We start from the raw sequence: 26,835 nt of genomic DNA, 5'->3' as shown, positions 1-26,835 counted from the left end.
ACTTAAGTAGTTGGCCGTGTATATCTGAGAAAATGGGGCTGCCGACGAGCTATTTATTTTGCAAATGGGGTGTTTGCTTTATTACCGGCTGACAATGCGGAAGAACTGTTTGGAAAAAGCCGTATGAAAAACTCCATTATTATTTAGTGTTTGGCGGCAAGATGGACGAAATGAGGGTATTGCGTCAGTTAATTGTATATTGCGTCTTGATCAACACTAGTTTTGTGTAATATTCCATGACTAACTGAAAAAAAATGCGATATATAAATATTTACAAGGATTATCACTTCAGTAATTCATAATACGATAATGTTTTATAAAGAAATGTTAGGTTTTAAATGTGTATTACGTAGCAACGAATATTGCAGGAGAGTAATGAAAGATCTTAATCAACGAGTCTAACCTGTGAGTTTAATAGTGAAGCGCCCCTTCTTATGAAACATATTTTAAGAACATGAATGCCTATGAAAACCTCGAAAACAATAAATTGCTAAGACTAATTAGACAAAAACTCAACATAAACTGTTAAAGAACTTTCAGAGAGCTTAGAGATAAATCAACTGTTTCCAAACGTGTACATCCTAAGTGCCCGATGGGCAAATAGAGATAAAGGGAAAGAGGCATTTTATGTGTATATTGTAAAAGACGATGAAAAGTATATCTACTACGATATTCCGAAATGCAAAAAGTCATGGGTTAGTTCAGAAAAGTCACCCACATCGACACCGAAGTAAAATATTCATTGTCATATTTTAGAAAATGGTATACATACAGATAATAATTTGATTAATAAATATAGTACTAATTTTTGCACATACATTTTAAAGTGAAAATATTATCAGAATATAAGTAAGCACCGCACACAACATATAAGGCAGGTCTTTCACAAACTTAACACTTTGCAAATAAATCAGTTGACAAAAAGGGGCACATCATCATTATCATCAAGTGTGTGTGTGATTGATGACCTCTTATCCAATATCAATTTTTCCGAAGCGCCAAATATATATAGTCATTCAAATAAAAAACAGCCAATGCACGTCTCAGATGACGTCAAATATACTATCAAATACAGTTTGTAAAATTCGTTTTAAATTCATTTTACCCTAATTAAAATGAGACAGAGTTGCGTCTAATGCGTCACATGCAACCAAATCAGTCTATAGAATTCGACTTGTGTTGGTACTGGTCAACACAGTTGTCAAAGACTACAACATTCTTCAAAACATTAGTAATAATAATTAGTGATTGGAAACCGGTAAACGTTCTAAATCAAAATTCTAGCGTGTGATCTAGCATACCCTATTTCGGCCTTTTTTAAAATCCTATTTAAAAATGGCTCGCCGTGTGCTCGATTTCATTCCAGTAATAATTCACAAATGGAAACTTGGACCATTAAATTGTTAACAATTTACCAGAAGTATTGAGCTTATCTTGATATCCAGTCTTAAGTAAATCATTCAAAACGGTTTTACGGTTGATATTCAGTCCTGTGGCAATATCATAAGATGAAAGATGCCTTATTTAGATGTCTAAAACGAAAACAAGCAAACCAATTCAGACATTGGCGTTTATTTACCATCCATCGCGATAAAAAAACCACATTGTTCAATAAGTTCAGTAAGATATTATAAGAAGGCGAAAATTACATACACATAAATTACATAACTTTTGACTACCTTTACCTCCAAACTATTATATAGACTGTGAACATTTCAAACATGCTATAGTATAACTTCAATCAATAAATATCAATAAACTTCAATCAATAAACATTGCTAGGCATATGAAACTTTAAAACCATCTATTAAGAAAAACCAAAAATCTAAGTCGTACATGTAATAGTTATAGAATCGCACCTCTGCCAAACTTTGTGATCAATAATTGATCAGGTAGAAGACATATAAACATGGCAAACAAAACTTCAATTAGTAGAACTACATGAGATGACACAAACTACCACTAGGATAGATAATCAAATTGTTTACACTGACTCTAATCTATAATCCAGAAAATAGTAACACGGTTAAATGGGAAATCCTATTCCCGTATCTGTTTTCATAAGACATTCCTCTTTCCAATTCACTATTTTTGTTCAATTCTGGACATCGCCTACATTTGTATGAAGATATTCGAAACTTTTTATATTCATATAGGCACCAAGTCATTTTTATTCAAGATCTAAATACCCTTCTCTAAACCTTTAATGGGTAGTGAACAAACAAATCATGTTAGTTATAAGATAATGTTAGTGATATTGTTTATTATAAAACAAGAACTAAAGTTCTACATCCTGAGGTAGAATTAGTAAACAAAACGTTTCCGTATACTGAAGATTACTCACCATCGAAAGTTTTAATGCAGGAAAAGGATGCAGAGAGCAACATAAGTAACATCGAATCAGGATCTTCAACACAGCTCACCTCTTAGCCACAAGATTATGAAATTTACCAGAACTAAATGATTTAATTAGAGACCTAAATGTGTCTTAAACTCAAACTAAACTTCATAACTGCACATGTCGAAAAGACTGGCAAATTTGGATATTAAAATGCAATAATCTATCATATACTTATAAGAGACACACAAAACAAAAATAGACACTAAGATTTTTAATTCAATAAACATGTTTTCCATGGCAAATGGGTGTTTTTCCATACTCCTATTTTAATTTCATATCAAGATATAAAAAACCAATTTCCAACCAGAGCAAAAAAGAAAAAAGTTATTGGCCAGTGTAATTTCATGAATATTACTTTATTAAGTATTATATATTTTAAAACCTCGCATATGTTGCTATTTGAGATTTCATGATACAACATACAAAATGCAAATTCATTCTATATATAACTCCCTTCAAAAAAAGAAGGTGGTGGTAGGATGTTCCTTTTTATAAACCATCTGAGTAGCCAGCAAAAGGTAAATTAAATAAAATGTATCATTTTCAATTTCAACGAAGGTAGCGAAAATAAATTTTTAAATTGCAAATTACCGAAAAGGATTTTTACCCGGGCTCAAAATTGGGTCTAATTTTTCAATTGCGATTATTAATTCTCTCCCTCGGTAGTAGAACGATCCACCGACGATGGACCTGCCTTAAACCGTGTCATGCAAAATTAACAGGCAAATCTCTGGCCCGCGCGCTCTCTTTTTTAACGCGTTTTCATTTCTTAAAAGGTTTTTCCATTGAGCGGTCACCGCAATTATCCTACGACATAATGAATTATTAATTCAGCAACCAATCATTAACGCTATCAAAATAATTCTATACTTTCTGATGTAATATATTCTGTATATATTCTATATTTCTGATACAGATTATTATTATTTCAAAAAACGTATATAAAATATATATATATATATATATATATATATATATATATATATATATATATATAATATATATATATATATATATATAGCAATACATAACGACTCAATTAAAAGATGAATCTGACATAATTGGAATAAACTTGTTATTTTTACAAACAAATATAAAATTCAAGTGCTACACCATCGCATCCACCATAACGTAAATAAAAGTAGTAATTTTACTAACCTCAAATCCAGCAGAAGGATAAATTAACTTCTGTTTCTGAAAACTAGCAAAGGCAAAATGCCACACAACAAAGGCATAGTCCAGATATCCCCATAAACTATAGTTTTGTGTAGTATATATGTACTTGTTGAATATGTCATTAAAACAGAACCAATCCAAAGCTTGTGATGTTTCCTCCATATTTGTATCTTTAATATTTAGAAGAGGGAAGTTCTCAAAAACGCCTTGAGCTACTCTTTCATGATCGCCAAAGGAACCTACTGCATTGAGGGTATCTTGCATTCTTTCTTTGAGTGTTGGAGCGCTATTACCACCAGTTGGTTTTTTAAGTCTTTTTATCTCAAATATTTCTCTCCAAATAGCAAACAATCCCTTCTGCATGTCTTTCTGACCTATACTAGCTTTATAAATATCTGAAAGGCCTATTGGCTTATTCTGCGACTTGAAAAAATGTAAAACAGATAAACAGGATCTTATATCATTATTAGATTTTTCAGCAAGAGCAGTCATTGGACCCATGTCAGTTTTAATCTGTTGCCTCCTACATATTTCAACTAATCGTTCAGCTAGACGGACGCTTGATGTTTGTGGAAAATTTATTACAAAAGCTATTTGTTTTAAAGGTCTTAATGCAGGCACATAAACATCATTGCAAATACATATTATTGGACGCTTAAGAATAAATTCAGGCTTATCTTTATTTTTTCCTTTTTTTGTTTTAGATGCAGTGCCCTGAATAAATTTTACTAAATAGTCTATTGATGTTTGTGGTGCTCCATCAATCTCATCAAAAACAATACAATTTGGCCTTCTCTCTTGATCAATAACAGAACGCATCTGTGTGGCTGTTTCCAGAGCAGTTCGGAAGGCATCAACGCTCCTATCATCAGAAGCATTTATTTCCACAACATTATATCCCGCATGTTTTGCCACCATATGAGCAAGAGTCGTCTTACCTAAAATTTAATATTTAAAAAAATTGCTATGATTTGTTTATTATAAATATACCTAAACCAGGTGGACCACATAACAAAACAACTTTATTTTCAGGCCTTCCATGTTCATCCAATTTTGTGTTTAATTCATTAAAATTAAAAAACCTTTTTTTATTATCTGTTACAACAGGGGTAACCTTAATTTTAGGATTTCTATTAAAAACTACTTTATCCCATAATTTTATCCACCTCAAAATGGTCCTATTAGTACTTTCATCACTTAGAAGTTCAAAATATTTTCTTGGTTTATATAGTTCAACCCACAATTGATTATCATGATTTGTTTCTTCTAACATATTAATATCAGCATTTTCTGTAGAACTTTGAACTGGTTCTATACTTATCTAAAAGCAAAAAAGTGATAACAATAATTTCACACTATTCATAATGGTGATTACCAAACTTGTTGCTTCACTCCATACTTTTTTAAAAGATTCTCCTAAGACACCTTGAAAACTATGTTCTTTGACTATTCTTCGGGACTCTTCTTTCTCATAAGCTTCTGAATGAAATCTTATATAAACATTCTCTTTACTAAAATCCTTTATTCTTATAAAAGGATACTTTGGAACTTCCCTTGATATGTTATGTTTATTTCTCTCAGCATCACTAGTTATACCAGATATATTAATGGCAATTGCTCCTAGATTATTTGATGTCTTGTAATCATTTCTTTTTCGTATTATCAAATCAATTAATTCTAAATCCTTTTTACATTTTTCATCAGCTTTGACCCTTTTTGGAGCTGAATATTCTTCAATATCAATATCAAGAAGGTCTTCTATATCACCAAAGAGAGCTTCCACTGTCCTTTTCCTACTATTTGAAGTTGACTGTGTAGTGGAAAGTATATTATTATCAACGTTTATTTCCATTTCACCCACAGTAGATTCATAGTCATCTTTTTGAACTGATTCATCTGCAATTTCATGACACCCAGATATAATTGAACTATTTGGATCATCATGAACATTTGATAAACTAGATGGGGCATCAAAATTCAAACTCTTTCTAACTTTAGGTTGTGGCAACCGATTTATGTACTCATCTAAAACACATTATTCGAAAATTACCCTTTTTAAAAATTATTTTAATTACCTTCATTATCTTGTTCATTAAGTAATTCAAGTTCATCGCCATACATTAACTCGAATTCTTCATCTGAATTAGGATAGCCATCCATTTCTAAACTGTAACTATTTATATAAAATATGTAAACAAATATATGTAAAATTGCATTTCCCGCCTTTAAGGTTATAAACGTTATGACAATCACGTCAAAAGGTATATTGTCATAGTTTATTGTGTTGCCTATAGATTGCTGAAAAACCTGCATTGTACTTTCTATTAATTAAAAAGCTTATTATTATAATAATATAGCAGTACTTTAAATCGCTTTTCAAGTTTTTATATTTAAGACAATAACAATTTACTCCGTCACGAATTAATAATATTAATTATTATCCATGTAGCATTTAAAGCTCTAAATATATAAGTTGCCATACTTGTAGATGGGAATTAATTACTGTACATACAAAGAAAGTATAGAACGGTTATATTAAAGATATATTTGTCTATAGAATTAATTTACAAACTTTAAGATTTAAAATAAAACTAATTATGCAAACATGCAATTCTAAGTTAATTTGCATTTTTATGAACTCTTAAAATGCACTTTAATCTATTATTTTAATGCCATAATATTCTACGAAAATCCATGTACCAGCATAGAGTAAACTACTGAACAATTATCGGTAATTTAATAATAAATAAAGCTAGATCCAACAACGACTTGACCAAAACACCGTCGAAATAAAGCACTAACTGTTTATTAACGGTACATGGGGACACTCCATCGCATTCACTTGTCTCGTTGGTGCCTCTTGGTTATATTTATTTATTAATAGTGATATATATTTTTTGCTTTTTTTGTTTAACCTTTATTTGGGTAAGTCATAGCAATAAAACAATTACATTAGATTACCCTGTGTTCTAAAAACAAGTTAATTAGTATGCATCTTACCATTTAAACATTCTAAATCGTGTTAGATTTCCGGCTATTTTAAATTATGTCTTTTAAATGCAGTTTTGAGTAAAACTATTCGTGTTTTAATGTTTTCATTGCATTTTATTTATATATACCTTTCCAAAATGTGAAAAAATTCTTTAACCTTCTGTGACCTCATAAGTCCAAAATATATATGCATAGTCTGGTTTTTATTTCCGTTAGGCTTTCTTTCGTTACTACCTAATTATACATTATGAAAAAATATTCTTAAAATTTTTTCTGCATTAAAATTTATGAGCATATAGTTTATAAATAGTATACATAACGTGTTTATAAGAATACTTAATGCAATTTAATTTATTATAGTACTGTTCCAGATATATAGTTTCTGTAATTAATACGAGGTGAGGTGAGAAAATGAAGTCTTATTTTTTGTCCTATATTGTGTATATGGTAATTAATGTACTTATTAGTTACTTATTATTCAATTGTTGAAATTAAGATTTATATTACTATAATTTAAAATCCAAAATATATATTTTTACATTAACCAGCGTTTAGGTATACAATACTTATAAAAACTTCTAAAATATAAATTTTATATAATTTTTGTAGATTAGTAGTAATAACAGATTTAGTATAAGAAAATAAACATTCTTCGAGTCAATAAACCTTTGAGATATTCTTCATAATGCTGATGATGGTGCATAAATAGATTAGGCAAAATCAATATTTATTTCATACAATAAATAAGGTAGAACATGTCGTATAAGGTTAATTGTTATTTTATCAATTTTATGTGTATATAATATGAAAGTCATGCAAATATGTTGTATGAAAGGTATAGGTTATTAAGACATATTCCAAACACCAAACCAAACCAAACCAAACACATTCCATGTTTGGAAATATTTATTTTTTGAAGCTGAGCTGAACTCTTGTCGCGTTCTTCTTGGGACCCCATCTAACAAAGCTTGCAATTCCACGTATTCAAACATTCAAGGCTATCTAAGGTGCAACTGATCATTAAGTTCGATTATAAAATGTTTATGCCTACAATTACACGTTTCATAAAATACAGCGTTGTTAAAAAGACAGAAAGACAGTGTTGTTAAAACTACAAACTCATTCATGTACTTTTATTATACATACGTACTATTATTCTGAGAGGTTAGGTAACATACGTTAAAAGACATATGAAAATATCTGTATACTTACGTACGCTTAATGTTACGCGCAAAGAGATAATATATAGTTTATCCAAATCAGCAGTGAACTCACGTCATCTCAGTTTGTGACGTCAGAACAGTGCAATACTGCCACATTTAACGTTGACATTTTACCCATTTTAGTTTATTTTAGCCTCGATATATAAGAACATTCTAATGTAAATAAAATTATATTATTTTATTTATTTTAACATTATAGTACGTTACAATACGAAGGACTTAAACTACAATTAATTAAATAGCCACAATGGTTTATTGGATAGAGTTATTTTATATTATATTTAAATTAAACTCATTTCTGAACCACCTATGACAGTCCCTAGAAGCTTAATCCACCTAATTGATAATTGCACATCCATCCATTTTATTTTCATTAGAAAACGTGTGTCTTCTTGTCAAATCATTCTGATATCACTGTATTTCTTTATTTTCATTAGAAAACGTGTGTCTTCTTGTCAAATCATTCTGATATCACTCTATTTCTCCTTGGTTCCTTCTATTATTTCCTATGTACATTTCTTTTGACAAAATTAGATTTAATCACTGCATTCTCTCTAATGAATTTGCCATCTGCAAAACAGTTAGTATTCATCCTCTCGTACATTTTAACCAAATTCTCATATATTTTCTGAACAATTACCTACATATCTATGTATATCAATCTTTCACACCCTTCAATACACTTTTCTGCAGTTATTATTATTAATTATATACTCACCTTTAGTTGTTTGCAGTCTCATTATCCTGTCTTAGTACTGTTAGCATTGAATCATAATCCCACATCCAGAAAATTTCATTCACTCACTGTCACATTTTGGGCCACTATTCATGTCAATAACTAATTTGTTAGTTTCCAATCTGACACTAGTTCACAATTCCACCATTTGCCAATTTCTTCTTCTGTGTATCTGATGGACTTTAGTTCCTCCAATCCGAAGGGTGTTATTGTAAACATTTATTTCCACATATCCAAACAGTTCTTGCTTGTATATCTTTTTCGACTTGCAAATCTACTCTAGTTATTATTTGCCACCAATTTCGATATAACAATTCGATTTGAGTATATATGCAGTGATAGGGAGGAAAACAACTCTGTGGTCATATTATTCAAGCATCTGATATACTGTTTATCTTTTTTAAGACTGTTTCTAAAAAAATTAATTGCTTAAAATACAATTAAACCTTTCATTAATATTTACCAATAGACAATTTGAAATAACTTTTTAACATAGTATCATCAAAACTTAACTTATTTGCAAGGCAATCATGACCGTTTATTTGGCCTCGGCATTTTCATCTAGAGTAGTCAAACATATTAAGCCGCGATTTGAAATTTATCCAAACAAGCAAAGCGCCAAAATAACGTATGTCGGTTTATAACATCTTATTATCAGTTAATGTTTCGAAAAAGTGTGCACATTTAACAACCAAACGACTTTTGCTAGCTGATTCGGTTACATGTTCGAAAGTGTCAGAAAGCATTGTATATTTTTTTAATTGGAATAAAATGAGAAAGAAAATATTATCTGGTATTAAAACGAATTTAAAAACTGCAATAGGCAATACATTATACATCCTGATGACGTGATTTTTCTGCTACTTTAGATAAACTATAATCTGTTTAAAGTTATTGTGTATATACGTCATTCAAATTTGTGACATCAAAAAGTCGCAATGTTGCCGCATCAACTCTGAATTTTAATTCATTTTGGCTTTGACATACAACAAAATTCTAATCTAAATCAAATAATTGAATAAAAATGTTATCAAATATAATTTACTTTAACATTATAGTACATCTAAAAACCACAGTTAATTATACAGCCCCAATAGTTTATAGGTTAAAGTTATAACCTCTTATCACTATTGCGTTCAATAATTTTGCATGCGTCTGACAATCGGACGACTTTGACAGGCTCAGTCGTTTTTATGTTTGAACAAATTAGACAGCATTGTGTCTCTTTTTACTAAAATGAAATGAGAACGAAAATATTGTATGATTCTAAAACGAATTTACAAATTGCGTGAGGCAATACATTAAACATCTTGATGACGTATGTATAGAAAAACTTTGAATAGACTATATACGTTTTTTTAATTGTACTTTATTGAAGAAAGTTTGTATGGTCAAATCAATTTTTGACCGTGACCGTGTCCATACTAATATTCAATGCAGCTGCAACACGTTGAAAAATATTTTCAATAAAAATCGTAGCAAACGAATATTTAACAGTAAAAATGCTCTCTAACAAATTTTACTGGCAAGACGGGGCCTCCATTCCTCTATTCCTATTCAAACTAACTGATTAGAGACGCGAATCTATTCTGTCTGGCCTCAGAATTTTCATTCAGAGTAATAACAAGCAGCGATTTGAAATTCATCAAAACAAGCAAAGCATTAAAAAGCGTTTGCCAGATTATAACCTCTTATCACTACAGTTTTGAAGAATTTTGCTTACGTTTGACAACCGGCCGATTTTGGTAGGCTAGTTCGGTTATACGTCCGTACTTATCAGACAGCATTGTGTCTCTTTTTAACTTTTTTTAATAAAATGAAAAGGAAAATATTGTCTGATTCTAAAACGAATTTACAAATTGAGGCAGGCAATACATTAAACATCTCGATGACGTATGTACAAAAAAAATTGAATAGACTACAGGTATCAGGTTAGTAAGAATTGTAGCACATCTAGATTTACTTGTTATGGAATAGATAATTATGAATAGAATACACATTAAATTGTTTTGCTACGGCCTACCGTAGCAAAAAACACATTTTTGGCAAATTTTTTTTTCAACATAATTCCCTTCAAGGGTGATACACTGACTATAGCGACCAACTTTTCGATACCATTTTTGTAGTACGATTTGTCCTCTGCTTCAAAATAGGCCTCACTTTGTTGTTTCGTTCTTTTGAGATCTGAGAACAGGAAATCGTCGCTGGGGGCTAGATCGGTAGAATACGGTGGATGTGGAAGCAATTTGAAACCCAATTCATGGATTTTTGTCATAGTTCTCACTGACTTGTGACACGGTGCATTATCTTGGTGAAGCAGCACTTTCTTTTTGTACAAATGTCAAATGTACAATATTAATCGCTGTTGATGGTCCTTCCTTGTTCAAGGTAGTCAATGAAAATTATTCCATGCGCATCCCAAAATACAGACGACATAACCTTGCCAGTCGACTGTTGCGTTTTCCCACGCTTTGGAGCGGGTTCATCGTGTGCAGTCCACTCGAATGACTGTCGGTTGGACTTCGGAGTGAAATGATGGAGCCATGTTTCATCCATTGTCAGATATCGATGCAAAAACTCGTGTTTATTACGCTTGATCATCTTCAAACACTGGTCCGAATCATCAACTCGTCGTTGTTTTTGGTCAAAAGTGAGCCCGCGCGGCACCCACTTTGCGCAGAGCTTTCTCATACCCAAATATTCGTAAATGATGTTATGTATACGTTCAGTTGATATCTTTAGAGTGTCTGCGAATTCATTCAGTTTCAATGTACTATCATTTAAAATCATTTTGTGGATTTTTTAAATGTCTTCTTCGTTGGTAACAACCTCTTTTGGGCGTCCACTGCGTTCACCGTCTTCGGTACTTATTTCACCGTATCTAAACTTAGCATACCAATCATTGATGGTTGATTTTCCTTGGGCAGTATCCAGAAAGGTGTCCAAGTTTTTGCTCCAAATGTATTTTTCCCAAAATTATTTTTATCCATTTTTTTTCACAGTAATAAAAGTTACTTCACTCAAGATGCTATAATTTACAAACTAATGATAATGATCTCTGACAGCAGTCAAATTTATACACGCATCTTTTGAGAGTTATGGCTAACCAAAAAACCTATAGATTTAATTCAAGTAGCGCCATCTATGTGTCAGGCCGGAGACTTTTCCATTGTCATATTCAATTGACATACATATTTATATAGAAAGTATCTTTGGTTGGTTGTAATGTTTATATATACATAAATAAATTATACTTGTTATCGTACATATTGTTTTATTTTCTTTTTTACCATTTAACTTATTTTAAAATTAAATACTTTTATTGGATGTTTGTAGAAAGTTAATAATTTTGTGTAATATAATCGTATATTTTGTTTTCTTTTAGTTTTTTTCGTGTAATATAGATTATTTCAAAATTAAATAGTATTTATACAATAAAATTTAATTTTAATTTGTGTTTAATTCTTCAAATATTTATAGAATTTATAAAAAGTGACAAAGTTCAATTTTAATACGCAAGCCAGGCAATGAATGAATTTGATCGGGAAAGGATTAAAATAACATATTTTTGCACATTAACTATGAACTCTAAAATGTATAAATAAATCTGGTCTGGTACAAGTTAAAACGATCAAAAACTTGATGAAAAACTGATAAAAGAATCGATAAAAGTAGTCAAATCAGTATATCACTAAAAATGTTAAATATCTATATCTATTAAATATATATATATATATATATATATATATATATATATATAATAGATATAAGATTAATATAAAAAATATGAATATAAATATGTTTTTAACATTTTTAGTGATATACTGATTTGACTATATATAATCTATATCTATTAAATATATATATATATATATATATATTAAATATAAATAATCTATATCTATTAAATATATATATATATATATATATATATATATATATATATATATATATATATATAAATGACGCCAAAAACGATACATACCGACATATTTTTGACTTAGCATCATCAATTTAATCATCGAGATAGCAAATGAAACTGAATTTCTGCTTAAATGATATATTCATATATCTACATCACTAATACTGTGATAACAGATAATAATAGCATAGATAATAATCTATCACTGAACTTTGACACAATTCGCTCCGATTGGTATTTAACTTTTTAATGAATCATGTGTTATGTTTTAACAAATTAATTATTTATCTGGTCTTAAATGTAAAAATAAATGTATTTTTATACACCTATTAACACGATTTGACCATTACCTTTTATTTTTATGATGACATCTTAATTTGAATATTGCGTCGGTAAGTACATTTCACAACGATGAGAAAGACCCAAAAGATGGGGAGATGGGTGCCATATGAACTGAACGATAGAAAATTAAAAAATCGTAAAATTGTCAGTGACATGCTGCTTCAAAGATATGAATGGAAGTCACTTTTGCATAGTATATTAAGTAATGGATTTATGACGAAACTCCCGGTGGAAAAAATCATGGTTATCATCAGGCGAAGTCTGCCCAAGATCTGTTGCAAGGCTGTCTTCTCTTCCTTGTGAAACCAAGCTGAAATCGTATATTATGGACTGTTGAGAGATAGTACCGATCACTAACAACAAGAAATGATCAATTTGATATGTGCATTGGTCGAAAAACGTCCATAATACGCTGATAAACATGCTAATAAGCTGATTTTGCAGATTAACAAGGCACCGTCTCATAGATCAAAATGTGTCAAGATAGTATTGAAATAACTTGTAAGTTTTACTACGACTTCCGACTACCACCTTTTCGCATCGATGAGGCATAGCAGCACTTCGGCAATTTCGAAGAGGTTAAGAAATGGCTGGATGTATGGTTTAACCCAAAGGACAAAGGAGAAACTGTTATTTTAAAATGGCATTGATAAATTGCGTGAGAAATACGCAAAATGTGTAGAATCAAATACTTTTGATAAATACATTTTAAATATCCATTGTAAATAACGTATTTTCTTTAGCGTAAAAACGGAAAGGATTTACCAGCATATCTGGTAAAATAATATCATGAAAATACTAAATGCAATATTAAGTTCAATAAGTTCGTTCAAAATGTTATCTCTGTGAACAGAATTTGCAAAGTTTAGACACAGCAAGTTTGAGGAGCACACAATGCAATCAGTAGAATAATAAATATTCAAATATGGCTTCAAAAAGTATGAATTGTGAAAATTTATTGAATCTAATCAAGAAGCTATTCGGCTTTAAGAGCTAATTTATGTTTTGATCTGAAATCAGTTTTTCACATGCAAAAAAAATTGGTCGGGGATTTGGCTGGTAAAACTGGATACAAACGTTCCAGGTGTACAGAAAAATAAAATTGTCCATACTTACAGACTCAAAAAATTAAAAATCGCTAAAATCGGTGTATTAAAGATTATTTCCTTGTGGAATTTTACACTCTTGTTTATAATCAGTTACATCTAAATTTGCAACAGTACCTTGACAGGATTCAAACTCGACTATCTATGCATTATCTATACAATGTAAAAAGATTTTAACACAGGATAATTATTAATTTACTTTCAAAGTGCTTTATTCAATATTCAACAATTTTATTTTGTTGAATGTCGATACATAACAACACTAAGGGTTTTTATCCATTAGAAAACAAACCAAATCCATCTCGCAATAACCAGCCACGAAATGCTGCATTATATATATAAAAAAAACAGATCTCCATCTATTTGACTTTCGTTTCTTTTCGCGCATGTCACAGAATACGGTTTTCTTTAAGCGAAAAGAAGATAAATACCGTATAAGTACTCTGGAACCATGTGATGAAACCCATACATAGAGGAAACATTTGAAGAAATACATTAAAGTTGACGGGAATTATATTGAATAGCCATAAGTTCGTCCGTTAATTCCGTTTCATTTCATTCCAACTTGCGCTAGCGTATATCTAGTGCAACAAGACATTAACTTAAATTAACGTAATTAAATATAAAACATTTAGGTTAATAGTGCTTCATCACACCGACCTCACTAGGCTATTAATTACTGATTTGGTATATTAAAGTCCATGCTATTAAACAACACATTTATATAATAGTTAAATGTATTTGCATGGGTACTAAACTTATTTATAAATTTTTATGTTACAGGTAAATAAGATAATTCAAAATCATACGCTAAGAATCTAAAGCAAACCTCAACGCATCAACAAATAAACAAAGATAATGTCGATAACCTTCGAACTGCATGATGATAATGAATTGCTTACTCCTTTTTAGTACTTAAACTGAAATTTAACATCAGTATTGGATTGAACGCAGGGTAAAACGAGTGCATTTTATTATAATGACGTTGAGAATCAACGTTTACTCAATATTATACACCACATTGTTCACTTTATGCTCTGGTTTTGTGTTGATATCATCAGCAAGTGGTGCCGGAAGTCATTTGGAACTGTTTAGCTTAGGCGAAAGTCTGGTCTATCAATGGAAATCAACCGTTTTGTTGAACGAAGTCGATCGTGCTAGTAAAAACGTGGGTTTTTTTATTAACGGAAAAGTAACTGTTACTTCAATATGGGAAAATGGAAACAAAAAGATATTAAAAATCGAGGTAAGATTTTATTGCATCTTTATACATTTACTTTCTATAGAATATAACAATAATATTTTATGATTTTAAATATTTTTAATTTTTTTATATCCATCATTATTTTCAAATGAGTTACAATTTAATTAAATTTCTATTGTTGCATTCATTTCGTGAATCATCATATATTCATGATCATCTTCTAATTTATCCTTAACAAGTAACCATCACGTCGCAAAATAGTTTTTATACAAATATGAATGTCGGAAGAAACAATTCTTTTACTAAATTCCTGAATAGTATTTTTTGTGTCTATAAACGCAGGATCTAAAGAATGGTCCACGTCAATGACATATTATAGACAAACATACACTAAAACAGTCACACCCATACTCTGAGAAGGATTCGAACCCGCGACTAATTTAACAATAAGAGATATTTGATCACCATAATGTTATTGACTTTATAATGTTTTACCTTATTTGTAAAACTTGGCTTCACTTTATTAAATACGGAAATATTTGCCTTTTTTAGCTAACAGATCCTAAATTACATGTCAAATCTAGGAAAAATCCAGTCCCAGAAGGTTTCGTAAGTCATACTTCCAACTTAGATTCCGCTAATAATAAACCATTTCTGGTATTATGGCTTAACGGAGTTATAAAAGAGATATATTTGGACAGTAGTGTTCCTTTATCAATAAGAAATATCTACAAAGGAATCGCGTCTATTTTTCAAGTAATTATAGAGATATAATAGTACGGGAGCTAGCAACGCAGAGAAAACAAGAATTTCAGGTAAGCTAATCTTCTGACATTTGATCTGTTTCACTCTCTCGGTTAGCATCCGGTCCATCTGACTGACGGCAGGAGTTGCTTTTACCAGTACTCGTGTTTGTATAGCTAAAAATACTCAATTTTTAAATTAATTAAGATGATATGTCAAAAGATCAGCTTACCTGAAATTCTCTCTCAAAAACATTGCTAGCTCTTAGACTATAATAAATCATTATGCTTTTATATTAAATATTTCCTTTTTAGATAACAAGTTTAGATAAGGATATAACAGAACAAGGAATTTCAGGAATTTGCAACGTTACCTACACATCATCTGCATTAAATTCTGTCACCAAATCAATATCCAAATGTATGTCTCCAGATATAAACAACCTGAAACAAACTAACAATATTTTGGGAACAACAACAACATCCGAACAAGAAATTAATTACATTCTCGATGACTCGAACAAATTTCCACAAAGCATCAAGGCCAAGGAACTGCATCAAATTTTCTTAAATGCAAAAGAAGAATTTGGAGGTTCGATTATAGCTGAACAAGAATTTAAACTCATCGAAAATAAGCAAAGTAGTACGTTGAAAGCAAATAGTTTTGAGGAAGCCTTAAATGAGTTCTCAGCGAAACAAAAGCTTTTAAACAAAGAAACTTTAGTGCTGGAGTTAGAAACTGCCAGTTTACAAAATCAAAAGAAATTCAGTAAAGAAGTAGATATATTGCGTGAACAGTTAGAGAGCGACTACCTAGGGAGTTCTAAATCAGCTAAGGCTTTTATTCAGTTGCTACAAATTGCCCGTGTCAGTGGGGTTGAAGACATATCGAAGGCGTTAAATTCCAAAAAGAATTCTAACATCTTGTAAGTCAAGAGTATTGTCAAATCAATTGTGAACTAATATGTATATTAATTTTCAGAGCACAGTTATATGATACTTTAGGTTATGCTCAAACCAAGAACTCTCATAAAGCTGTAATGAAAAAATTACCCTTGGACAGTGAGGAACACATTGATTTTATTGAACGATACTTATGGGCTTTGTCATTTTCTAGCCATCCCAACATTGATATTCTCGAAGATCTATTAAACAAATATCGTAAATATTCTACCATACCAGAAAAAATACGAGATACACTTATACTTTCATTAGCCTCAATGGCGAGAACTGTTGCTCAATCTGGGTTACATGACTATGAAACCTCTAAAGTAGGCAAAAAATAAATAAACAATGAAATATTTGAATGGATATTAACAATTAAAATATATGTTTATATTGCAGGTATTGAGGAATGTAGAAGAAACAATATTAAACGGATTAGATTATGCCAAAGATGAAGATCGTTATGTATTTTTCAATGCTTTGAAGAATTTACAGTCTCCATCCACAATACCTAATATTTTGGCTTACATTCAAAATGGAACTTTAAAAGAAGAGACTCTTGCCTGGAGAGCTATAAAATCATTTAATAAACAGTATTGGGATAATAAAATTTTGAAACAAGCTGAAAAAACACTATTCCAATTAGATAAAAAGCACGATACCAGTTCTAGAACCCTCGCTGTTGATATAATTCTGGGTGCAGGCACCAATGAAGCGACGTTAGAACATTTACTAAATTTTATTGCTGGAAAAGAAAAAAAATATGAAATAAAACAATACGTATTCCAAAGCATAAAGATGTTGTCAGATAGAAATACAAAACTTAATGAGTTGGTCAACAAAATAATCAAAAGAAATAAAATGTTGAATAATTATTCTACATTGTCACCCAGAGGATTGTCAACAGCATTGGCGAGAGACATGTTCAAAGGTTTTTCTTCAAATGGGAGTTTGATATCAATACAAGAAATTAAAAGCGGAATAGTGAAAAGAGGTGTAGTTGATGTGGTACTGGAGAAAAATAATATTCCAAAGGAATTGTTTACGGTACGTTCAATGTTTTAAAATAGTTATAATATAAAGTAATTATTAAATATTTAACGACAAAATGGCGAATGCCATTTTATATAAATATCTATTTGATTAAAAGTTTACAACAAATGTTTAAAGTTAATAGAAAATCAATCTCGAAATGTTTATCATGCAATTCTTTTAAAAAAATAATACATTATTCCTTCGCTGGGTGTTCAGCTTAACAGAATGAAGCTATTATGCAAATGTTAATTTAAGCTAAATTTTAGTTAGGAATATTTTCTGGTGGTTTAACAAGTTTTATGTCAAGTGGAGATAATGACAATGAAGAGCCTGATGAATCTGCCACAGCTGGTATGGAGCTAACTGTACTTGGGACTCAAATTAGACCTTTTATCTTTTTTGATGGTCAAGGTGAACTTATGGGGCATGTATGGTCCGGTACAGCATCTGATATGACACCAGCTTTTCAGGTAATTAACATCCCAAATTAATTATTATTAAAAGTGTAATAATTTTAATGAGTAATGTCACTTTAACATCTATTTCAGGCACTTATATTATGGCAAGATCATGAAGATTACATTCGTCTTGGTAATGGTTTTACAGCCGAAGTAAATTTCAAAGGGGGTCTTTCATTTGATTTATCTGGAAAAATCTCAATTTCCCTTTGGAATCGAAATGCTGAATCTTTAATTCAAAAGTCGTATGTTATTAATTAACTAAATGTTTACGTAGTTTTCATATTCAAATGAAATATTTTAGTGTGGGTCTAATGAGTATCGGAAGTATCAGAATACCATCCAGTTTTGTGAGATCTAAAGTAGAATTCGAAGCATCGGTTGAGCCAAAACTGAGTTTAGAAATCGACGCCGATTTTTCATCCAATGTTAAATTATGTATGAGATTGTCTCAGCCTGATTGTATTTTGAAGTAAATAGAGTAGAGATAATAGTAGTCACTAAAACGACTTACTCTTTATATTTTAGGCATCAAATCTCAAAGCTAGAAAGAATACCAGATAGTAATCACCAGATAAAGATAACTAGCACCAGAATGCTTCAAACTCCAGGGTTAACATATTCTCTCAATAGAAAAAATAATGAAATGTGCAGTGCAATATTCAGTTAACCACTAACAGAACTCAAAACCATTTTTATTTGGGTTGGGTTCATTTAATTACAAGTGCTGTGTTCAATACAAGAGACTTCAATCAATTTTTACCATTATATGTAAACAACTAATAATATGAAGTAAATAAAAATAAATATATATTTAAATACCTTGCTATTGTTTTCGTTAGAAGTACCTAAATCGCATACTCTTGCTTACTGGAACTAAAATATTGATAACCATTAACAAGGTTAAGACAGCATATCATCATTTTGTATATTTTCAAATTTATAACTAAAAATTAAATGAAGTTTATGACTTTAAATTTATAAAAATATAACCTAATTGCAAAATTCGATGGTTTTAACATTTCTTTGCATAAAATAATAAATGAATAGTTTTTCATTTAGTATTTCTAATATATTTAATGTATACAGACGCTAATCTTGAAACGCTCAAAATAGTATTTACAATCCTAATAAGTTTTTTACTTAATAATAAAATAGAATAGTTTAATAATATAAAATAATAAAAAAGAAGTTTCCTGTAGCGTATTATGATTAAACGTGGATCTACTTCAATCCCAAGAGCAAATAGTAATGGATTATTCCAAGAGATCATCAATTTTGACACCAAAGTGAAATATTCATGGCTGTAAACTATTACTATGCGTATAGTGGGATCAGCAAGATCTATTGTGTTAAGAACTGCAAAAACCGAATGAAACTGTGACTGCAGATGTTTAACAACAAATTGAACGAAGTTTTGTTACCAAAAAGACTGGAAACTATTTATAAATTAAATTATACAGCTATCATAAGAGTTTTCTATATTTGATACTATAATACATATTATATAAATAAGAATTTGGATTATATATATAATTTATATATATTATATTTTAATATTTAATGATAAAATGGAGAATGCGTTTGGATTGTACTACATACTCCTAAATAATATTAACCACAAAATACACTGCTTTATGAACATCCAACTTTATTAAAAGGCAAAGTAATAAATTCCTTATTTTAAAAGTGCAGAAATAAAATAACTTGAATTACCTCGTATATTATTAGCATTATGGATCAATAGATGGCGCTATGTTATTAATCTGGAAAATGTAAATAGAAGTGCTATTAATTTTAAAATGTTCTATTTATTAAAACAGCATAATTGAATGAATTACTACGAAATCAGAAATTGGTGACCGTTAATTATATATGGGTTTTAATAAACTAATAAATGCACAGTACAATATCTAGTAATAAAATATAGTATATAATAATTGAAACGTTTTAAAACCATTTAATTAGTCTTTATTATAATTAATCTTTTATATTAACAAAATTATATACGTGTAATATTATTCGTTACTAATCGATTACTTATTGAGAATTATATTGACAGGTATTTTTTCAAATGACATCTCTATTTATAAAATTTTTTGTATACTTATATTTTATCTCCACATAATTCCAGTGAAATTAACTAATACCATGTCTAAATCAAGCAGTTGTAAATTGGTCAAGTTCCATAATAAATCAGCTAAAAAAGGTAAAATAACTAGAAATCCATTTCTAAATTTCCTACGTGATTTTCGGAAGAAAAATAAAGGCCTGAAAATTACACAATTAACAAAAATTGGTGCTCAGATCTGGAGAAGGATGAATAAACGTGAAAAATCGCCATATTACCGGATGGCAAGGGAGGCTCCAGCTAAGAAAGATTCGAAAAAAAGATCAAAGAAGAAGAAGACACGTGAAACGTCATGTAACAGAAATACTACGAAAAAGGAACCAGAAGTTTGCTTGAATAATGAAGATGTTTGTAAAGGAAATTCTAATGATAATCAGGAAACCTCGGAAGAAATAAAACCTGTTGAAGATACAGAGGTTTCAATAGTAAAAATAATAGAGTTACCTGATAATTACGATACAGTTTATGAATCAAAGCAAAAATGATAGTGGACTTGTATATTTGAATATGTATTTTGCATTGTTTTTTTCTTGTCTGAGTATTCATATCAATAAAAATTAGGAGAACGTAGCTTATTTTAATTTAGAAGATTCAAAATATTATCATTGTATAATGTAACTATAATTTTTTTAGAAATCCATTTTCTCAATTAACAACAAACGGTTTTGTGAAAAGTGAAATATTTATAATAATTGTAACTAACCACTGCTTGATTTTTAGATAAATATTATTAACTTGTTCTATTAGATAAAAAGGTAGATATTCCTGTACAACTTCATAACATCATAAATTAAAAAAAGCCGACGTAGTGGCGCAGTAGTAAAGGCGATAGTGTGGTCCTCCTACTCTTGCGGTAGTCGCGGGTTCGAATCCTGCTGGGGTCGTAAAATTATGTTTGTGATTGTTTAGTATTTGTGATTGCCCTAGCAAGAGTGCAAAATCCTATAAGGAGAATGATCACAGTCACGCCAGTAACCAGGCTGGGTAAGACCGGATGTCTTCTGCCGACGATCGTGGCTAGGAGCCCACGTTAAACTGTAGGTAGGTCCAGACCAGATAAAAACCCATAGTTGGTAAAAGAGGACTTTAATATACATAAAAAATAAAAAATACAAATTAATCAGAATAAGATTAGCTTTAATTATCTAATACCACTAAACAGTTTTATTTATTTCTCACAAATGCAACAGCCAATGACGTCAATATTTTACATTTTACATTAGAAATAATGTTAAAACAAATTACATGTTAAACTGACATCTTTAATTAGCTGTAATTTGTAGTATTAGTAATTTTTAAACGATCAGCTATGAATGTTAAGCTTATCTCTAGTTAGAGGAACTATCATTAGTTAGTGTCTTGTATTAGCAATGCTGGACTTATTTTGATGGAGTTTTATGTTAGTTTCATTGAATAAATCATTATCAATAAAAAGAATTGTTAAACGGCCTAATATACAGTATTTATTACTTTCGTTGTTTGATTTGAAGAAGTCCTCTGTTAAAATAATCAAATACTTTTAGAAACCTGTGGTATTTCTCTGTCATATCCTAATTGTTGGGGTTCGGTTTCAATATATTTTTTTATTAATTTCATCTTACACTCGATATACCTAGTACAATCTTAATTCACAAATTAATTTATTACTACTGTTCTGTTGTACTAGTATTAATATACAAGCAAGGCGTGTACGGGATTAATACATCAATATGTATTTTCCAAATAAGAATAAAACTAATCTACTTAAGCTGTAGTTAAAAATAAACTTAATACTAAACTAGTTCGTGTGGTTTGGTTCGCTTCAATCTTCTCATTGCGTGTCTCATTGCGTGTTGTTGATGATGTTTTCAGTTTTACCTACCATCGAGATATATTTCGAAGTATTTAGCTGATTATGCTTGAAGAATCTGTCAAGTGATATAATTAAATTGTAACTAATTCACCTCAACGCAAAATTAAAATGGACAGATTTGAAGCTATTAAGCTGTATTTTCCAGCCTCTAATCCATTTGTAGATCTAGTTGACCGTTATTTGTACTTGTTCTATAGCCTTAAATAGAGATACATCTTTTACTATTATACCTGTGTAGTCAGCAAATGTTCCAAGTATCGTTTCTTTTATTATTGGGATATCAGCAGTATAGATATCAGCAGATATAGAAGCGTTGAGAATGTCCCATCATGCGAGACTCTAAATTTTCTTTCGAAAAGATATTCCAGCACTCGACAGAAATTCCGCGGTAACAATTTGCTAATTTTGTAGATTAATCCCAAATGACAAGTTTATAAGACATCTAGTAATATTGCAGGGTAGTATTGCTTTTCTTCGAATGCCTTTTCAACAACCGCTGTTACTTTGTGCACTTGGTCGATTGTCAAATGGTGATTCCGAAATCCAAACTGGAAATCTCGTATTCCTATAATGCGTTTTAACAGCGGTTTCTCAAATAATTACCTAATTTCAAGGAGGTAATTTGCTTCATATTCTGTTTTCTCTCTTGGTGTTGCGGTAGATTTTTTTGCAGCAGTCCGAATTTGTTCAATTATATTTCGGGTTTGCAGCTCAAGGTTGTCTATAGTTTTGAGTCTTACTTTTAAACTGATTTGTTCCTACATTATAAGTCCAAACGTGCCCCAGTTAGTAAATTTGTTAGTAAGATTAGGCTTTTTTGTTATTTTCAGAATTGTTGTACTGGCGTGTGATCAGATGATAGGTCGCGCAAGCTCTCGATTTGTATTTGATATGATGAGATGCCTTTCGAAATGTAAAATTCCGGTAGGTCTGGTACTTTATTACTGTCGGAGGATCAGTAAATGGGTTCGCGCCCTGAATGTGTTTCAATAGTGATGATGTTTTGACAAGGAATTGCGAGCCATCTACACATAAAGTCTTGCTGTGCATATGGTGGGATTAGTAAGTTCACTGTATTGTATGCTGCTAAACTCGAATGAATCTGTTGATGCATATATCTCCCGCTATCAAATGGACAAATTTAACGAGATATTGTTGCAAAAAGGGTCAGCAATAGAGACGAACAGACGCAAAGTCATCCTGTTGTATAACAATACTCGGCTACATGCTGCAAGGATTGTGAAAGACACACTTGCAGCTCCAATATGTTTTCTGTACCCTACATACTCACCAGACAATGCGCCTTCTGATTACGACTTATTCAGAATAATATAGCATGTTTTGATATGCTAAATATGTGTGAAAATGAATCGATGATTCGATCGATTGCTAAAACAGGTCGTCATTTTTTTGATATGGTATAGATGTGTTTCCAGAATGTTGGGAAAAACAAGAAAAATCTAACTTGGGATAATATATTTTGTATCAATATTTCTCAAAAATTTTTATTTTTTTCTCACCTAAAACCAGACGGTGCAATGCACGATGCATACCTGATCGCGGAGACTTGCTCTGGAGTGACAAGTTGGACCAGGTTATGTGGGACTGCCTCTGGGCCTACCAATACACTAAGCCGAAACTACCTCATAGTTGACCCCTGTAGGTAGCTACTGCTACTGCATTAAATTTGGGTATATGGCACCCGCTAACCGGATAGCCGTTATTGAGAACGAGGACCCGACAAAAGAACAGAATTCCCTATGAATTTGATTATTTCTGAGAAACCATGGTGCGTATAAGATTCTCCTGGGGAGTTTATTTTCGAAAACTTGAAGCCATTTCACCAGGTTGGGTATAACAAACTTGAAGTAGACATTAGATCCGTAGAGGAGTACGGACCGAATTAACATCTTGTATAATAAGCATTTGCAAAACGCAAGCACCTAATATATTTAATTTAATTATTAAAAATTATATGAGCAAAACTATGCTCTTAACCTTAACCTCTATCTTAATTTTTAAGATGATGCCTTAATATAAATTATTAGATATATTAACTTGTAAAACCATTTCTCATTGCTTACAGAAAATTTATTATACAGTAATGAAAAATGTCATTATTGAAAAATAAATATTTTATTTGCTAGTTTATTGAGTTACATTTTCATTATTTCCTGGGTTTAGTTTTTCAGCAGAGTTTTGTTTTTGATCATTGTTACGAGGGATATTGTCACTTTTACGATATATTTTTCTATTATACCTTCGTCGTCTCTTGGATTTGTGCCTTTTCAATCGAATGCTCTTTATGGGTGATGGCGCTTCCTTCGCCATTTTATAATAAGCAATTTTATCTTCTCTCTTCATATTTCTCCAGGCCTCAGCGCCTTTTTGCGATATTTCCGATATCGATAGACCTCGATTGGCTGCTCTAAAGTCCCTCAAAAAGTTGAAAAAAGGATTTCGAGTTATTTTTCCCGGAGAACGAACTTTGGGATGTTTTGAAGGTGAGTTCTCTGACGTGGTAGGCTGATTGGACGATGACATTATTATTGCAAACAAAAACTATAAATTAAAAAAATTGTTCGTGAATATAAATTACATTTTGTTGGCATTGACAGTTTGACATTGACGCACCTGCTTTGTGGATATTTTAAATATCCTATTAAAATACATTATTTGATATTTACTTTTATACATTAAACAAGTTATTAGTTTTATAGTTTATCTTCTAAAATTTCTTGACTCTGTTTATCTCAGAATTATCATCGTCTTCATCGCCGGGGGAGTGTCTACAATCAATATACTGTTGGTGTCGCAGGACGTCAAATATTTCTCTCTAAATCTCGCCACAATTGGTGGTTGGCTTCAGTAGTTCGTAGCATCGGACAGTGTTAATTTACTATTGTTTGGATCGCTTTCTATTATCTTGATCCATGTATTTTTTGAAGTTGTTTGCAGTATTTTTCATCCAAGAGCTCGATTTTGCCATAGAAGTTTACGATAAACTTGTTCACTTTTCATTAGATGGACATATCGAAACCATTGTCTACGTCTCCGAATTTGCTCTTCAATTATAGAATTGACTATTAGTATAGACTAATTAGCGCATTTTAAATATGAATATTTTTCCTTATGAATCGTATTTGAATATGTCAGACTGTAACAGTGTCCAAGTTTCGGAGCTATAGAACAGGATTGGCAAGATAAGCTTTAGAAAGAGCTGTATTGCAGTTTTGACTGTAATGTTTCCCCTGTTCCACACGCATCATCTTTGAGACGCAAAAACTTCTACAGTTTGACAGATACGGGTTATTATTTCGGCGGTAGATGGCAGTTTCTTATTCAGTATTGAAGATCCAAGATTAAAGCACTGAACGCCTTCGGAAGTATCCATCGGATACCTTGGCATTATTTTATAGAATTATTCCTGCCGTTATTTTTTCAGTTAACAGGTTTTCAAATTATTCTGAAAGCCAGTATGATCTTAATATTTAATTTCTCATCGTCGCTGTACTACTGTACTAAGTATAAATATATTTTGTTTGAATGTCTGATTCAATACTTCATACTGGAGTAGCCAGTAAATTCTTTAGATGTATCCAAATTGTCTATTTCTTCCTCCAGATTTCCCACCATGGATAATTTTTAATTGTCAATAAACATAATCATTGCATATAAGTTATATTTTATGAAAGGGTTTTAAACAAACATTATTTAAAAAACTGATTTATTCAAGAAAAGTATGATTTATTCAAGGGGCGACAGGTTGAACGGCGATACATAGCGACACTGTGACGGACCAATCTATTCCACTCGTTCACCAGTCATGTAATTATCAACACAGATAGCCGGATAGTCTGGGTCGTATTACATAACATATATTCGTTAAGAAGAAATATTGTTCTTTTCTCACAGTTAAATTCTATTCCATTATTTATTATTACTAGTACTTATTTAATAAAACTAGTAATACAATTAACAATTAATTTTAATTTTACCTAACTTACTAACAAACAACTACAACTAATAAACAACATTCAATTCATTGTTCAAACATTCGCAAAATCAGAAGGTTTTCTTCCGTTTAAGATGTCTAATGACATTATCCACATTTAGAAGTCTGGACACTTCTTATATATACAAACTTATATTTACTTCATGGCTGAAAATCTTCTAATGACCTTGGCTCTGTTACTTAAAGTAATAGTATTTATATAGAGATTATGAGTCTACTATTTATATAAGATTTGCTATTTTTATGGCATTACTATATATAAGTGTTACTGACAGCGAGTATCGGTTAATCCTAACTGACTCATTTAGATTAATTAAGTGTTACCTTCTTGTCTCTCAATCGTTTATTCTTAAGCTTCTAAATCTCCTTACCATGGATTCCTTCCCACTTGTGAATATCGGATAACAAGCATGTTGATGCTCTAGCTAAACAGGCTGTTGTTTGCTAATTAGGTATTGTTTCAATATCGCAAGACAGAAGAAAACCTAAATGGTTTTCCTGCTTTGAAGCTTTTTCCAACTTGGAAATCGTACAAAATACAGTGTCAAATATACT

At 30.8% G+C, this 26,835-nt stretch overlaps 2 protein-coding genes across 3 annotated transcripts in view; one reads left to right on the top strand and one right to left on the bottom strand.

Annotated features, from left to right (window-relative positions):
* LOC143198992 (chromosome transmission fidelity protein 18 homolog) overlaps window positions 1-5,806 on the bottom strand; it is an 85,487-nt gene extending 79,681 nt beyond the window's left edge. Inside the window, exons 1-4 of the mRNA XM_076408702.1 lie at window positions 5,653-5,806; window positions 4,953-5,602; window positions 4,568-4,898; window positions 3,560-4,515 (exon numbers count right to left, since the gene is read on the bottom strand). Of these exons, the coding sequence (XP_076264817.1) occupies window positions 3,560-4,515; window positions 4,568-4,898; window positions 4,953-5,602; window positions 5,653-5,737 (2,022 nt within the window). The 5' untranslated portion in view covers window positions 5,738-5,806. The remainder of the gene's footprint in view (window positions 1-3,559; window positions 4,516-4,567; window positions 4,899-4,952; window positions 5,603-5,652) is intronic.
* A 560-nt stretch (window positions 5,807-6,366) lies between these two features.
* Window positions 6,367-19,104, top strand: Mtp (Microsomal triacylglycerol transfer protein). Of its 2 annotated transcripts, XM_076408652.1 has the most exons (10): window positions 6,367-6,502; window positions 14,681-15,143; window positions 15,654-15,857; window positions 16,160-16,770; window positions 16,827-17,115; window positions 17,189-17,836; window positions 18,091-18,294; window positions 18,373-18,527; window positions 18,587-18,754; window positions 18,811-19,104. In XM_076408652.1, the coding sequence occupies exons 2-10, from the start codon at window positions 14,877-14,879 to the stop codon at window positions 18,950-18,952; spliced, it is 2,688 nt and encodes an 895-aa protein (XP_076264767.1). In that variant the 5' UTR covers window positions 6,367-6,502; window positions 14,681-14,876; the 3' UTR covers window positions 18,953-19,104. The 2 variants fall into 2 exon arrangements, with proteins under 2 accessions (XP_076264767.1, XP_076264777.1); XM_076408662.1 differs by lacking the exons at window positions 6,367-6,502; window positions 15,654-15,857 and having other exon boundaries at window positions 14,737-15,143.
* Window positions 19,105-26,835: the final 7,731 nt, after the last annotated feature.

Source organism: Rhynchophorus ferrugineus, unplaced genomic scaffold (genome assembly GCF_030347505.1).
Source record: "Rhynchophorus ferrugineus isolate W39M unplaced genomic scaffold, kcgeb_rfMv2 rfM1, whole genome shotgun sequence".
In the NCBI taxonomy this organism is placed as follows: Eukaryota; Metazoa; Arthropoda; class Insecta; order Coleoptera; family Curculionidae; genus Rhynchophorus; species Rhynchophorus ferrugineus.
The sequence above is the reverse complement of the archived record's forward strand: the minus strand, read 5'-3'. Positions and strand labels throughout refer to the sequence as shown.

Excerpts from the sequence above, each read along its gene's own strand:
- Mtp (XM_076408652.1), top strand. The coding sequence starts at position 14,877 with ATGACGTTGAGAATCAACGTTTACTCAATATTATACACCACATTGTTC. Across the intron at positions 15,858-16,159 it reads GAATCGCGTCTATTTTTCAA|ATAACAAGTTTAGATAAGGA; the intron begins GTAATTATAGAG and ends TTTCCTTTTTAG. Across the intron at positions 18,528-18,586 it reads GAATCTTTAATTCAAAAGTC|TGTGGGTCTAATGAGTATCG; the intron begins GTATGTTATTAA and ends GAAATATTTTAG.